The sequence below is a fragment of the Ochotona princeps genome, chromosome 9 (genome assembly GCF_030435755.1).
Source record: "Ochotona princeps isolate mOchPri1 chromosome 9, mOchPri1.hap1, whole genome shotgun sequence".
Classification (NCBI taxonomy): Eukaryota; Metazoa; Chordata; class Mammalia; order Lagomorpha; family Ochotonidae; genus Ochotona; species Ochotona princeps.
The window spans coordinates 23,213,737-23,227,198 of NC_080840.1; the positions used below are offsets into that span (position 1 = coordinate 23,213,737).

The 13,462-nt window shown below is 32.5% G+C and overlaps 1 protein-coding gene across 1 annotated transcript in view; it reads left to right on the forward strand.

Moving 5' to 3' along the window:
• CSMD3 (CUB and Sushi multiple domains 3) overlaps nt 1–13,462 on the forward strand; it is an 878,998-nt gene that overhangs the window by 807,002 nt on the left and 58,534 nt on the right. Inside the window, exons 47-52 of the mRNA XM_058668892.1 lie at nt 736–849; nt 2,517–2,705; nt 3,093–3,239; nt 5,258–5,446; nt 8,806–8,991; nt 10,488–10,682. Coding sequence (XP_058524875.1) covers nt 736–849; nt 2,517–2,705; nt 3,093–3,239; nt 5,258–5,446; nt 8,806–8,991; nt 10,488–10,682 — 1,020 coding nt within the window. The remainder of the gene's footprint in view (nt 1–735; nt 850–2,516; nt 2,706–3,092; nt 3,240–5,257; nt 5,447–8,805; nt 8,992–10,487; nt 10,683–13,462) is intronic.

Consider the following 13,462-nt stretch of genomic DNA (forward strand, 5'->3'; position numbering starts at 1 on the left):
TCATCATATAAAAGATTATTTAATGATGATAATTACTTAGATTTACACATTTGAAGAAACTGTTGATGACTAAAATGTATACATTAACTATTATAGGGAGCTTCCTGAACACCTGATACATTTTCATGAATATCGTACTTATACTATCATTACTTTATTCAACTATTGCTTATATTCAACTAGCATATACCACAACAATTGGACTGATTCTTATTTTTGCCTTCAGTTCTCATTAGTCAAATTTTGGCTCAGTATCGGTTGCTCAATATTAATGTCTCAACTCTGCCTAACACAAACTGAACTTTTATACTGACTACAAATTGCAAAGAAAAAAAATTCTGCTCTTACTATTTAATTGTATGTCACTAGTGGTTGAATTCTTCATTTAGTGGAAGATTAACATTGTGATTACAAAGAAAATTGAAAGTGTTTCATTGTAAAAATTAAAAGAAAAAAAGGAGAGGATAGATATGGTGGAAATAATCATTATGCTGTTAAAACTACATACGACATAAAAATATTGCTAAAATTGAAGGGGAAACATAGAGAAGAGATGCTGATTGGGTAAACACGAGGGGACATAAGATTATCTTTGTAGAAATGTATCTAATATTACATGAAATTTGTTATCTTTATGTTTATAAGACCATACAAATAAAAATGAATTAATGAATATTCAGTTTTATCTGTACTCTTATTGTTTATCTACTTCTCTCTGTGTATATTTTTTAATAGGTGATATAATTAGGTATCAGTGTCTTCCAGGATTCACATTGGTTGGTAATGCAATCCTGACGTGCAGGTTGGGAGAGAGACTGCAGATGGATGGAGCGCCTCCAGTTTGTCAAGGTACCATTCCTCCTGCTTCTAATGTTACAGCATTGACAAATTGAGAAAAACCTATTTCATATAGATGTGAAACTTTAATATGTAATAGTGTTATAACTTATAGGACCCAGATGTGTTATGTTCATTATTTTATTGCATAATTTTAATTTTAAACATCTTTGACTCTCGTTTGAACAAACACTTTATGGAGATTCTTCTTGATGTGATACTATAATTGTATGGATATACAGTGCTGTCTAATCCCAGATAAGTGTTTCTTTAAGTCTGAATCAGGAATGAGAAATGATATATTTCTTTTTTATATATTTCTTGATTCTCATTGGAAAAGGAGACACAGAGAGTAGCAGAGACAGACAGAAAGATCTTCCAACCGCTTGTTCACTCCCCAAATGGCCTCAATGGCCCAAGCTGAACTGATGCAAAGCCAGGAACCAGGAGCTTCTTCCGGGTATCCCATGTGGGTTCAGGATCCTGAGGGTTTGGGGACTGAATGGGAAGTGGAGCAGGTGGGAAATGAACTGGAGCCCATATGGGATCCTAAGGCTCAAAAGGTGAGGATTTAGTCATTGACCCATTGTGCTGGATGCCATAAATGTTCCTAATAATACGAACAGCCAATCATCACTGAACAAAATGTCCAAATTAAGAATATGCACAAAGAAGGTAGGAAGAATATTATATATATATATATATATATATATATATATATATCATATCTAAATACAGAAAATAATGAAATTAAAAACAACAGATACAATGAAGATGGTCAAGGTAACGCATGATTCTTAAAAAAAATAGAACCTCCTTTTCTGTGATTGGACACTATTTTATGGACTAGAGATAGCATAGAAAATTGCAAGATAGCTTATAACACAGAATTCTTACATATTCTCATAAGTTAACCAAAACCCTTAGATCAAAGATGGATTTGTCTGAAATAGATACTCTAAGTTTCATTTAAGGTCTCACAGCTTGAGAGAACAGAATTTTTCAAGACTCAAGAAAAATAACGTGAAACCAAAACCGGGCCACAGTAAGCTCAGCCTCTATCTGTGGTACAAGTATCCCATAGGGGTTCCAGTTCATGTCCTGCTGCTGCTTTTCCAATGCAACTTCTTTCGCATGCCCTGGGAAAACAGTTGAGAATGACTCAAGTCCCTGTGCCCCTGCAACCACGTGGTAGACTGAGAAGACAGTTGTGGCTTCTGACTTTGGATAAACTTAGCTCTGCTCAGCTCTGTTGTTGAGTAACTAGTGGTTGTAAGCTCACTCTGTTTCTCCCTCACTCCCCTTTTCTCTGTAACTTTGTCTTTCAAATAAAAATAAAAGATCTTAACAATAAATAAAAGGGGCAGAAGTAGCAGTATGACACATGAGGACAGGTGGGAAAGAATGTGAAGAAGTAGAAGGAAAGATGCTTTGTAGTCTCTCAATTTATTGCCTGGAAAGGTAGTACATTTTCCATGTAATAAAAAAAGGAATCAATACCTACACTTTTCTATTATTCCTGTTTTTCCAATTGTAAGCATAAGTTGTCTCACCTAACCCCTAATTCAAGATACCATATTCCTTATTGTTATTGGAAGTGAAGACAGAGTACCTAGAATTTAAAATGTAGTTTTTATTTACAGTCAAGCACTGTATTTCTTATTATCTTTCATTCACAGTGCTCTGCCCTGCCAATGAATTGCGACTAGATTCTACAGGAGTCATATTGAGCCCTGGATATCCTGATAGTTACCCAAATCTTCAGATGTGTGCATGGAGCATATCCGTGGAAAAGGGTTATAATATCAGCATGTTTGTAGAATTCTTCCAGACAGAAAAGGAGTTTGATGTTCTTCAGGTGTATGATGGTAACCATGGGTTATATTTACCAGATATTCATTAGTTCATTCTCAATGCTCAAATCACACCTGCTCATCTTCTTTGGTATATATAAATAACTACTTACCTGATTTTATTTTATGGCTGTTTTTGGAGATTTCACTCTTAAATTTGTCTTTGTATTATAGAATAATATTGGGTAGCTTGGCTATTGTACAAATTGTGTATAATATAGCTATATAATTAAATTATTAAAAGATAAACTTTGTATTTTGTTTTTAGTTATTGTGCATGATATGAATTGGTTGTGGAGAATGTCGACTATGTTTAATATCGCTCAATGATGTAAATTAGTAAGGATAAATGACAACATGGTTATTATACTATGTCTAAATGTTACTGTTTTCTTCCTGAAGGACCAAATATTCAAAGCCCAGTACTTGTTTCCCTTAGTGGAGATTATTCATCTGCTTTTAATATAACAAGCAATGGTCATGAAGTATTTCTTCAATGGTCAGCAGATCATGGCAATAACAAAAAAGGATTCCGGATAAGATATATAGGTATATGATTCCTGCCATTTCTGAACAAATCTCACCCGCATCTTCAGTATCGTTGTAAATAATGCACATAAATACTATTCAATTAGACATACATTAGAGTCACAGGTCCTCCATTGATACTTTTTGAAAAATTAATAACTATGCCTCAGTTTTTATATTGTTATAATAATCTCATCTAAGTCATTTTCTAAAAATAGGAATCACTTTATGCTTTTATAGCTCACACAGTTATGTGAATCTGAAATTTTTAATGCATGTTTTTACTAACTTTACTTCCCTTGAGCCCTGAGAAAATCTCAATAATGTTTCTCAGACATGTATCACTTGGTGTAAATCAATTATTATTTGGAATGAAATGTTTAAACAAAAGAAAAGGATGTGATGCTATAAATATTTGAGTTATGATTCATTTATTATGATACATGCTAATATATCTGAAATATTTGAAAAGATGACCATCATTTTAAAGCCATCTATTTTGAGTAGTTACCATTACAGCAATTTATTGAGTAATATTTAGAAAGATATGAGCTGAAAATTCTTTTTAATAACTATGTGATACAGCATTGTCTTTATACCTTCCTGTACATAAGATCTACCCACAGTGAGCCAATGAGAGCCCACAGTGAGCCAATGTTGTATATGTGTATGCAAGCATGTTTTTATTATGTGATAGGTTAGATTCCACTTTATTGCCATCATAAGTAATATCAGAGGCCCTACGTAGAGTTCAGTGGAAGACTGCTTCAAAGCAATTGCCCTCTCTTTTTACAGTGCACGACATTAATTAGTGGAAATTAAAATGACATTTTAAATATTTTAGAAACAACTTTGACACAATTCTGAGCACAGATAAATTAAATTTGAATTCTGTTTTAAATATAAACTCAAATTTCATCATTTATGTATATTTACACATATAAACAGCATAAACAAATTAAATAATTTTATCTGGTTTGATGTTAAGACTATGAGCTGATAATTTCATTTTAATTTGTTGACAATTGATTATTTATATGTTAGAATTAACATGTATGAAAGCATATTAGACATATATATTTTTTGTCCTAAAGTTTAAAAGTATTACATATAAAATGTTAAAAAATTAAAATGTATCTTTGTCATAAAGTTTTCAGATTTAAATTATGTTCTGCCATTTCAATAATGTAATCATCTGTTTATTAGTCAAACATTATATTTTAATGATCATAAATAATGAAAGCTTTTCAAATTAAATGATTGTAAGCATTAGATTTACTATTAGACATCAATTTTTATCATTTTGAAATTCACAAAGTTGAATAGAAATATTATGTCACCATTTTAACTCTCCAAAGATATTAAATATGTATTTTTCATAAACAGCAAACTGAGACATATATATTCTAAGTTCAGTACATTTCTTAGTATTCATCCCTCAAATCTCTTTTTTCTCATATAAATACACTAAAATTTCAAAACGCAATTGGAACTTTCCTGGGTGAATTAAGAAACTTTGTTTTAATGCCCATTTTTATTTTCATATTTTATTGACAGGCTAGAAACTTTCCTAGATGCATAAAGAGGATTACAGAATATGGGGGCTTATTTTAGATATCAACCAAAGTGAAATGCACGACCTAATGACATAGGTGTCTGGAAATAACTTCAAAGTGACATATAAATAACATTCTATAAAATATTGCTTCAAGATATGGCATTTAGACCCTTCAAATGACAGGGAATTTAATTTCCAAAATTCAGTAAAATATCTGTGGGGCATTTGAACCTCCAAGATATTAGGAAAAAGTATTTCACTTCAGAAGACAGCTTTCTTAGTTGACAATAATAAATAGAAGACAACCTAGAATGTTTGTTTCCGAAGTTATCAGAAGCAATATGACATTCAAGGAAACTAAAATTCAGATAAATGAACATTGATCAAGTTTTAGCTACTAAGACTTAATGTATACTTATTTACAATGAGGGTAATAATACCGGATTCACCAGATAAACAGTGATTTATCATTTCTTTAAAGCTTTCTATTGCAGCACGCCAGAATCCCCACCTCATGGATACATTATTAGTCAGACAGGTGGGCAGCTGAACAGTGTGGTCCGCTGGGCCTGTGATCGGGGCTTCCGACTTGTTGGGAAAAGCAGTGCTGTGTGCAGAAAGTCTTCCTATGGGTATCATGCATGGGATGCTCCCGTCCCTGCCTGTCAAGGTAAAGTATCTTTTCAAAAAAAAAAGTTTAATTATTTAATTGAAATTTTATGCCATTGACTTCCATTTTTAGGGAGGGGAGGAGGAGGCAATCACTAAAATTAAAAAAAAAAAGAATTTTAATAATTTGAAGAAGCATGCTATGGAGTTCTGTACCATTCCAGACATTTTGTTGTTAGGAAATTACCAAGAAGTGTGCATTCTGCATTGAGTAAACATCAGAAGCACGTACAAGGACATTGCATGCACACAGAATACAAAACTCTGCTCTCACAGCAACAAATTTAAGAAATGTGTACTTTTGTATTTCACTTATATAAAAATTGTGCAGATACAGAAGGACACATACCTAGTATACCCTTTCAACTCTAATGAGAATAATTAATTCAAAATATCACACAAACATCCAGAATTTTTAATTTTTTTGTGAAAAATCGCTTCTGAGTCTTAATTACACAGAATTACATTCACAGACAGTAATGTTCTGATAGTTCTTGCTGAAAAAAAAATTCCCAGTGCATGCATTTACCTTGGAGATTCAGAGGACAGTTAACACATCTGGGACTCATGGAGTCTATGGGTTCAACCCCTAGATCTAGTTCCTGACTCCAGCTCCCTGTCAACACTGACATTAGTCAGCATTGGTGATTAATCAAGTAATTGGATCCTTTCATTGCTATGGGAGAATTGGTAGAGTTCATGATCTTCAGGATCTCCCTGGTCTTGTGTTGGGGCTTTTTGGAAATGAACTAGCAATGTGAGTTTTATGTATCTGAACTCATTTTCTGACTCTGTCTGTTTCTACAATATATAATTACCCAAAATAAATGCTTTCCTATTGATATGAATAAAGTGAAACACATTTTATAAGGAATATATTTGGCTTATTAAAATTATAAAATGTTCACAATTCCAACATATTCATAATATTTATATTTTCATTAACTTAAAAGTATTGTATTAAAATTTTAGTAGGATATGATCTGTTTGGACATCATCAATTTAAAATGAATTTGTACTTTGTTATTAGGAAGCATGATTTTATCAAAAATACTTACCTTCTCTAGTCATTTTCAGTTTCCTCGCCTCTGTGGTCTCCATATATCCTCACATGCATTTACTATAACAGTAGTTGTACAATGTGAGCACCTTATAGGTAGAAAATTTAGTCAGCTCTCTCTGTTTGGATCAGGTGTTTTAGTTCTATACACCAAGGCCATTATATTGATTCCTCCTCCTCAAGAGTTGAACCATCCCCATCTAATTTTGCAACTGAGTATTGTATGATGTTAGACAGAAGCAATCACACTATGGTCTCTGCTTTACCTTTAAGCTGTTTGCTATAGAAAAGCCTCTTTAACACTCACTCAGTGAAGATTATTCTTCAAAACTGTACTTGTTTTACTTTTGCCTTTCAGCTGAGGAGTTGAATTGTAAACAATCACAAGCATAGTCGCTGTTCTATAATTTTAAAATGCTTTCTTTTTTTAGATGTAGAATAAAACCATATTCTACTATACATGTATGACAACTTTCATTATTTAATGATATTTACTTATTCTAAAAATTTGATTCAGGTTCAATCTACACCGCAACAGTACACAAATGTTTTAAGTCAGTAAATACATTTTCTTGGGTGGTGGCCTAGTGGAAACATGGCTTTGCTGCATTTATAGATCCTGAGTGAAAATATAATTGTTAATTTTACAGATATCAGGAGCCATTACCTGGTGGATTTATCATTAAAAAGCAGGGATAACTACACAATTACATGAGATCTCTTATGTAATTTTTTTTTAAAGATTTTATTGTTATTGGAAAGCCGGATATACAGAGAGGAGGGGAGACAGAGAGGAAGATCTTCCATCCGATGACTCACTCCCCAAGTGAGCCGCAACGGGCCGGTGCTGCGCCAATCCGATGCCGGGAACCTGGAACCTCTTCCGGGTCTCCCACGCGGGTGCAGGGTCCCAAAGCATTGGGCCGTCCTCGACTGCTTTCCCAGGCTACAAGCAGGGAGCTGGATGGGAAGTGGAGCTGCCGGGATTAGAACCGGCGCCCATATGGGATCCCGGGGCTTTCAAGGCGAGGACTTTAGCCTCTAGGCCACGCCACCAGACCCTCTTATGTAATTTTTTATTGGTTTTCTGTCTCTAATTTGTAGGTTGCCAGATTACAAAAGATCAAACTATTGAGGAGCATGCATTTTGTCATGCAGTTTTAAAATTTCATATAATTTTACAAAGATTTTGTAATTCACATTCAATTCACATGGAATAATTTAAACACGTAAATAGGCGTTAGAAGAGAAATGGAATAAAAGAGGACATTGCTGATTAAAACATCACGTAGCACTTAGTTTATATCTGTATCCTTCTGTTATTTCTTTTTTTCTATGATAAAATACAAGTTTTGAATTCTTCCTATGCAAATTATTAGGCCAGTTCTATTTCAAAATTCAAGGCAACTTTATAAGCTTTATATGATAATAGCTCCCATTGTTTCTGATATAGCACTCAAATATTTAATCATCTTAATGAAAAAATATGCGTGAACTCGTTGAGAATTATGTATATATACACATATATTTTGCAAAATTTAAAGTTATATATAAAGTTCATAATGCATACAGTATAAAGATGTTGCTTTTAGTCTCATGTCAAACAAGTTACTTGAAAGATTGTATATTTTGTTTGTGGAAATTGAATTGCATGTTTATAGGACAAATATGACAAAGATCAGTCTTACATATTTTCTTCATAACAAAAACCTGGACTTCTAAGACGCTGCAGTTAAATTCAGGAAGACGCTAACTAGGTTTTAAGACAGTTTTGTGATATTTATTTGGATTGTCCAATGGACACAACATGCTATGGATACCACTTGAGCCAACATATTTTACACAAAATAAAAAATAGCCAACTTCCAAATAAATACAGTATTTGTTGTTTCTTAGCACAAGAATATTGGTTTCTAATCCTTTTTTATTTCCTTTATTATCATTTATTAAAGTTACCAAAATTGCTATGAAGTAATGTTATCGTAAATTAACGCAGGAAACACTGTGTTGCCTAACTCGTGATCTCATGTAACGTGTATGAATGCCGACAGCAATGGCATGTGATGATAGGAAACTGAGTATGAAACATACAATTAAGCATTGACAACCTATGAACTCACTGATCCAAGCACTTGTTTAGTAGGAGTTTGGAATAATTTATTCAAACTTTGTTTCAGAAATGCTTGCTTTTGTAAATTCTGAAATTGTCCAGAGCAGTTGACTAAACCTTAGTTTCCCATACTTTGCAGTAAGCAAACTCATTTAATAAAAAGCATTTTCTGTGCATGTCTTTATTCTAGCAATTTCCTGTGGAATTCCTAAAGCTCCAACAAATGGAGGAATACTCACAACAGACTACTTAGTAGGAACTAGAGTTACCTATTTTTGTAATGATGGCTATAGATTGTCATCTAAGGAGCTTACTACTGCTGTATGCCAATCTGACGGAACATGGAGCAATCACAACAAAACCCCCCGTTGTGTCGGTATGTGTGCAAAGGAATTTTTGTCAATTATGTTTCTATTTTTATATAATTTGGAATGTTATATATTGCTATATCTTAAACCTTTAGTAAGATAAAATATATATGAGGGCAGTAAAATAGGTGAATGTGTTTTCCATTTAAATAAAATATGCTGTTTATTTTGTAAAAATCTATTATATGTTTTCAGTATAGAACCTTTGGAAATTTTTAACAGATGGAATTTTTTGCTTTGTGTTAATAAAATTATATTTTAATGCATTAACCTATGCATTGTTAACTGATACATCAAAATTATAAATATTCATGAGCTACTAGTTCATGATATTTTGATACAAGTATGTATTTTATATTGTTCACAAAGTTGTAAACATGGCTATATTCTCACTTCTTCTTTCTGTATAGTGCAAACATTGAACATTTGTGAGCAAACAATAACCACACATTATTGTCACCTGTAGTTAGTCTTCTGTACAAAGCAACCAAAGAATATTGTTCTAAATTTAATATTAAGCTACTGTTCTCTAATCTACCTATTTACTTGATCCCTCCACCACTTTCATTCTCCAGCTATTGGAAACCAGCATCATTATAAGATCAACTCTTTTAAGATTCTGTATATGAGTAATATGCAGACTTTGTCTATTTCTGACTTATTTTAGAGAACATAATGATTTTAAGTTCCATATATATTGTTGCAAGCGACAAGATTTATTTTCTTTCTGGCCTAATGGTATCTTTTATACATATGTACCATTTTTCTTATCCATTCATTAATTGATAGATATTTAATATGTTTCTGTTGTTGGCTATCAGCTCTGACTTTTGTAAGAATAAATGGCATTGCTATAATTGTCCTTATTTTTTCACCTCTGTCAGTATTCTTTGGTTATTTCCACTTAAAGTATTTGCAGTAGCTGTTATTGCTATTTTAAGCAACTAATATCACAGATTGTTAAAATTTATAATAAAGCAATAGCAAAATAAATAGAAAATGTTACTTTAAATAGGGCTCTTGATTTTTGTATGTTTCAATTATTTCTTTCTATTAGCATGAATGTATCAAGTTCATTGGGATTTTATTTAAAATGATGATTGATGAATTGTATGCAATTTTAGCATAGCTCTTTATAATGCTTTTACTTACCTGGGAAACTTTTGAATTGGCCAAAGTTTTAGCAAAGCTCTTGCCTAAAAGGCAATTCTCTTGAAGCTCTTCTAACACATCTAAATAAATATGTGTATATGGATTATGGTGGTAATTGCAGGTCTAGATAGGTAGGATATTTTGTATGAATACTCAGAACACATTCAAGTAATTCTCAGTTACTGGTAAGTTGGGGCAGAAGAAAATGTTAACAAGAAGTAAAGAATGAATTCTACAAGCCATGGCACAATAGTGAAGTCAGTAGAGATACAAAGGATGGTGTTGACATGAAGTAGAGTTAAGAGAAAAGATTTACTTGACTTATGAGCATTTATATCCTTGTTTTCTGTAGTTGTTACATGTCCAAGCATTAATTCCTTTATCTTGGAACACGGGAGATGGAGAATTGTGAATGGCTCTCATTATGAATACAAAACCAAAGTAGTTTTCAGCTGTGACCCTGGTTATCATGGATTAGGTCCTGCTTCTATTGAATGTCTTCCAAATGGTACCTGGAGTTGGAGAAATGAAAGACCATATTGCCAGAGTAAGTACAACTGTGTTACACTTATTTCATGAGCTTGAACTTTTTTTTTCTCAAGCACACTAGAGTGATAATGAGATAATGTTACGAATGTAGTTATTCTCATTGTAGCTTAAAATTTTCCAAATACATTTCCTCAGGAAATATTTGTAGGGAAAAAAATCTAAGAAGTGGACTTCAGATCCAGAAGTCTTACGTTCGGTTCAACATCTTTAATTTACTCCAACAACTAAGCAATGTTTATTGTGTACTTAGTCCTTATTGGGTAGTGCTTTTAGACACTATTTATTAAACATATTTTTGTTAAAAAAAACTGGTTCTCATAAGTCACAGACCCTATAAATGAAATAAAAAAGGTATTTATCCCAAATAGTTGACTACAATTGTGGCTTTTAATCACTGTGATCTGTGATACTTTTATTCTGATTTCAATTAAAAAAATAGAGAACTGGGCACAGCATGGTAGCCTAGCAGCTAAAGTCGCCTTGCACACACCAGGATCCCATATGGGTGCGGGTTCTAATCCCAGAAATCCCACTTCCCAACCAGCTTTCTGTTTGTGGCCTGGGAAAACAATCGAGGATGGCCCAAAACATTGTGACCCTGCACCTGAGTGGGAGACCTAGAAGAGGCTCCTGGCCCCTGGCCCCTGACTTCAGATTGGTTCAGCACTGGGCATTGTCGCCACTTGGGAAGTGAATCAATGGACAGAGAATATTCATCTCTGTCTCTCCTCCTCTCTGTATATCTGATTTTCCAATAAAAATAAAATCAATGTTAAAAAAAATAGAAAACTGTAACAGCACTTAACTCACACTTGTTTTAAAGATTTCATGCAATGACATGTCTGAAATACACCTAGAACAAGACTGAAAAATCAGTAAATATTATAAAATCAAATTAAACAAATAGCTAATTTTATTTCTGTATATTACTAGATAGTAAATTGCAGTGTCTGATATAAACAGACTAAAGGAACATTAGCTATTTGGATGTTATTTAGCAAAAGTCACGGGTCCAACTTTTTTCTTTTTAACTGTTTCATGGCATTATAGGTATATACAATGGTAAAAAGTCCAGTATCCAATTGTCAAGATATATTTAACAGTTTTATTGGGAGTCCTCCTTTTATTCTGGAATAAAGATGCATACTACAACATATCTTCACTTTTGGAATGCTAGTCTCCATTATGCAAGTCATCTGTGAGAATATATACATACATATCTATGCAAATGTGTGTATATATATATATATTTACCTATAGATTTAATGTATTTTGCATGAAGATTGTCACATATATATCTATATAAGAATATGGTTTTCTTAATATATGTCAAGATGAACATTTGACTGTTATGTTTTATAATCATTTCAATGAATGAAAATCTTAAAAACAGTAATAAATTTTAGTTGCCGCTGCACAAATGTGGCATTTGTATATGTTTGCCTTACTCTTTGAGATTTCTGCCTGGATCTTCTTCAGCCTGCAGACTGTTCTTCCAGTGTAACTTCATTAAAAATGCACAAAGGATAGGGATGTTTCAAAGCAGTAGCAGGAAAATTATCTACTTCAGTAACAGTCAATTGGGCATTCAAAGTATCTGAATTCTTTGTGCTTGATTCCCTATTGTGTAGAAGATTTAATTGCTGTATAAAATTAAGTTACTGCCTATAAGTAAAAATGTTGAAATGACAATGAACTAAAGAATTGCAAATCATTGAAAAAGTCCAGAGAATATTATTTTTCTGGTCCTTCAAATATATTTGAAAGTAAAATAATGAATATAGTAAAATTATCAATACGATTAGCAGTTGGCAAGAACAACAGCAGCTACCAATGATTATTTTCAAGCTATCTCAAAATGACCAGGACATTTTGAATTTGGTGAAAATTACATTTTCTATCTAACAGCTGTTTAAAGGTTAGTGATAGAAGTCACAACTGGAATCTCTATCATATACTAATGATTAAATAGTGGACTCTGGAGTTAGAAAATTGCATTTAAATAATAATAGTGTTAGTGGACTAATAATAGTGCTACTGGACTTTGGAATTCGAAAATTGGATTTAAATCTTCATTTATGACTTTATAGAATACTTAGACTAATGTAAATTATTAAACTCTGAATGCCTATATTTCAGTATAAACCATTTAAATACTGATACACTGACCTCAGAGATTTGTTTTGAGAATTATATAAATGAAATCAGCAATGTTAGGGCCCCCGGACATAGCAGCACTGATAAAGCATTATCTATCACTATTTTATCCTAGAATGACCTTTACTTACACCTTTCAAATATGGAGGAGTCATAAGCAGTCTAGCAAGTTTGCTAATTTTAAATCTATAGATATATGAAAAATAATTACAACTAATGAATCTTGTAAAAATCAAATATTAATCATTGAAAACTCTTTCCTGAGTCCTTGATTAAAAAAATAATAATAATGGCATTTACTATCTTAGTCTTGTTTAGATTGGAGCAAACCATGGTTTATTTAAGTCAATGGCTTACCCAACTAAATTTCATAATTAGAGAAATGTTTTTAACAAATTATCTTCTCTTTAAGTTTGTGGTTTTTCTCTCATCAATACTAGTTAAGCCAAGAAAAAAAAAAATCAAACAACACTGTCTTATGTCATGTCATAATTAGTTAGAAGATTTTATTAATTTTTTAAAGATTTATTAATTTTTTATTACAAAGTCAGATATACAGAGAGGAGAGACAGAAAGGAAGAGCTTCCGTACGATAATTCACTCCCCAAGTGAGCCGCAACG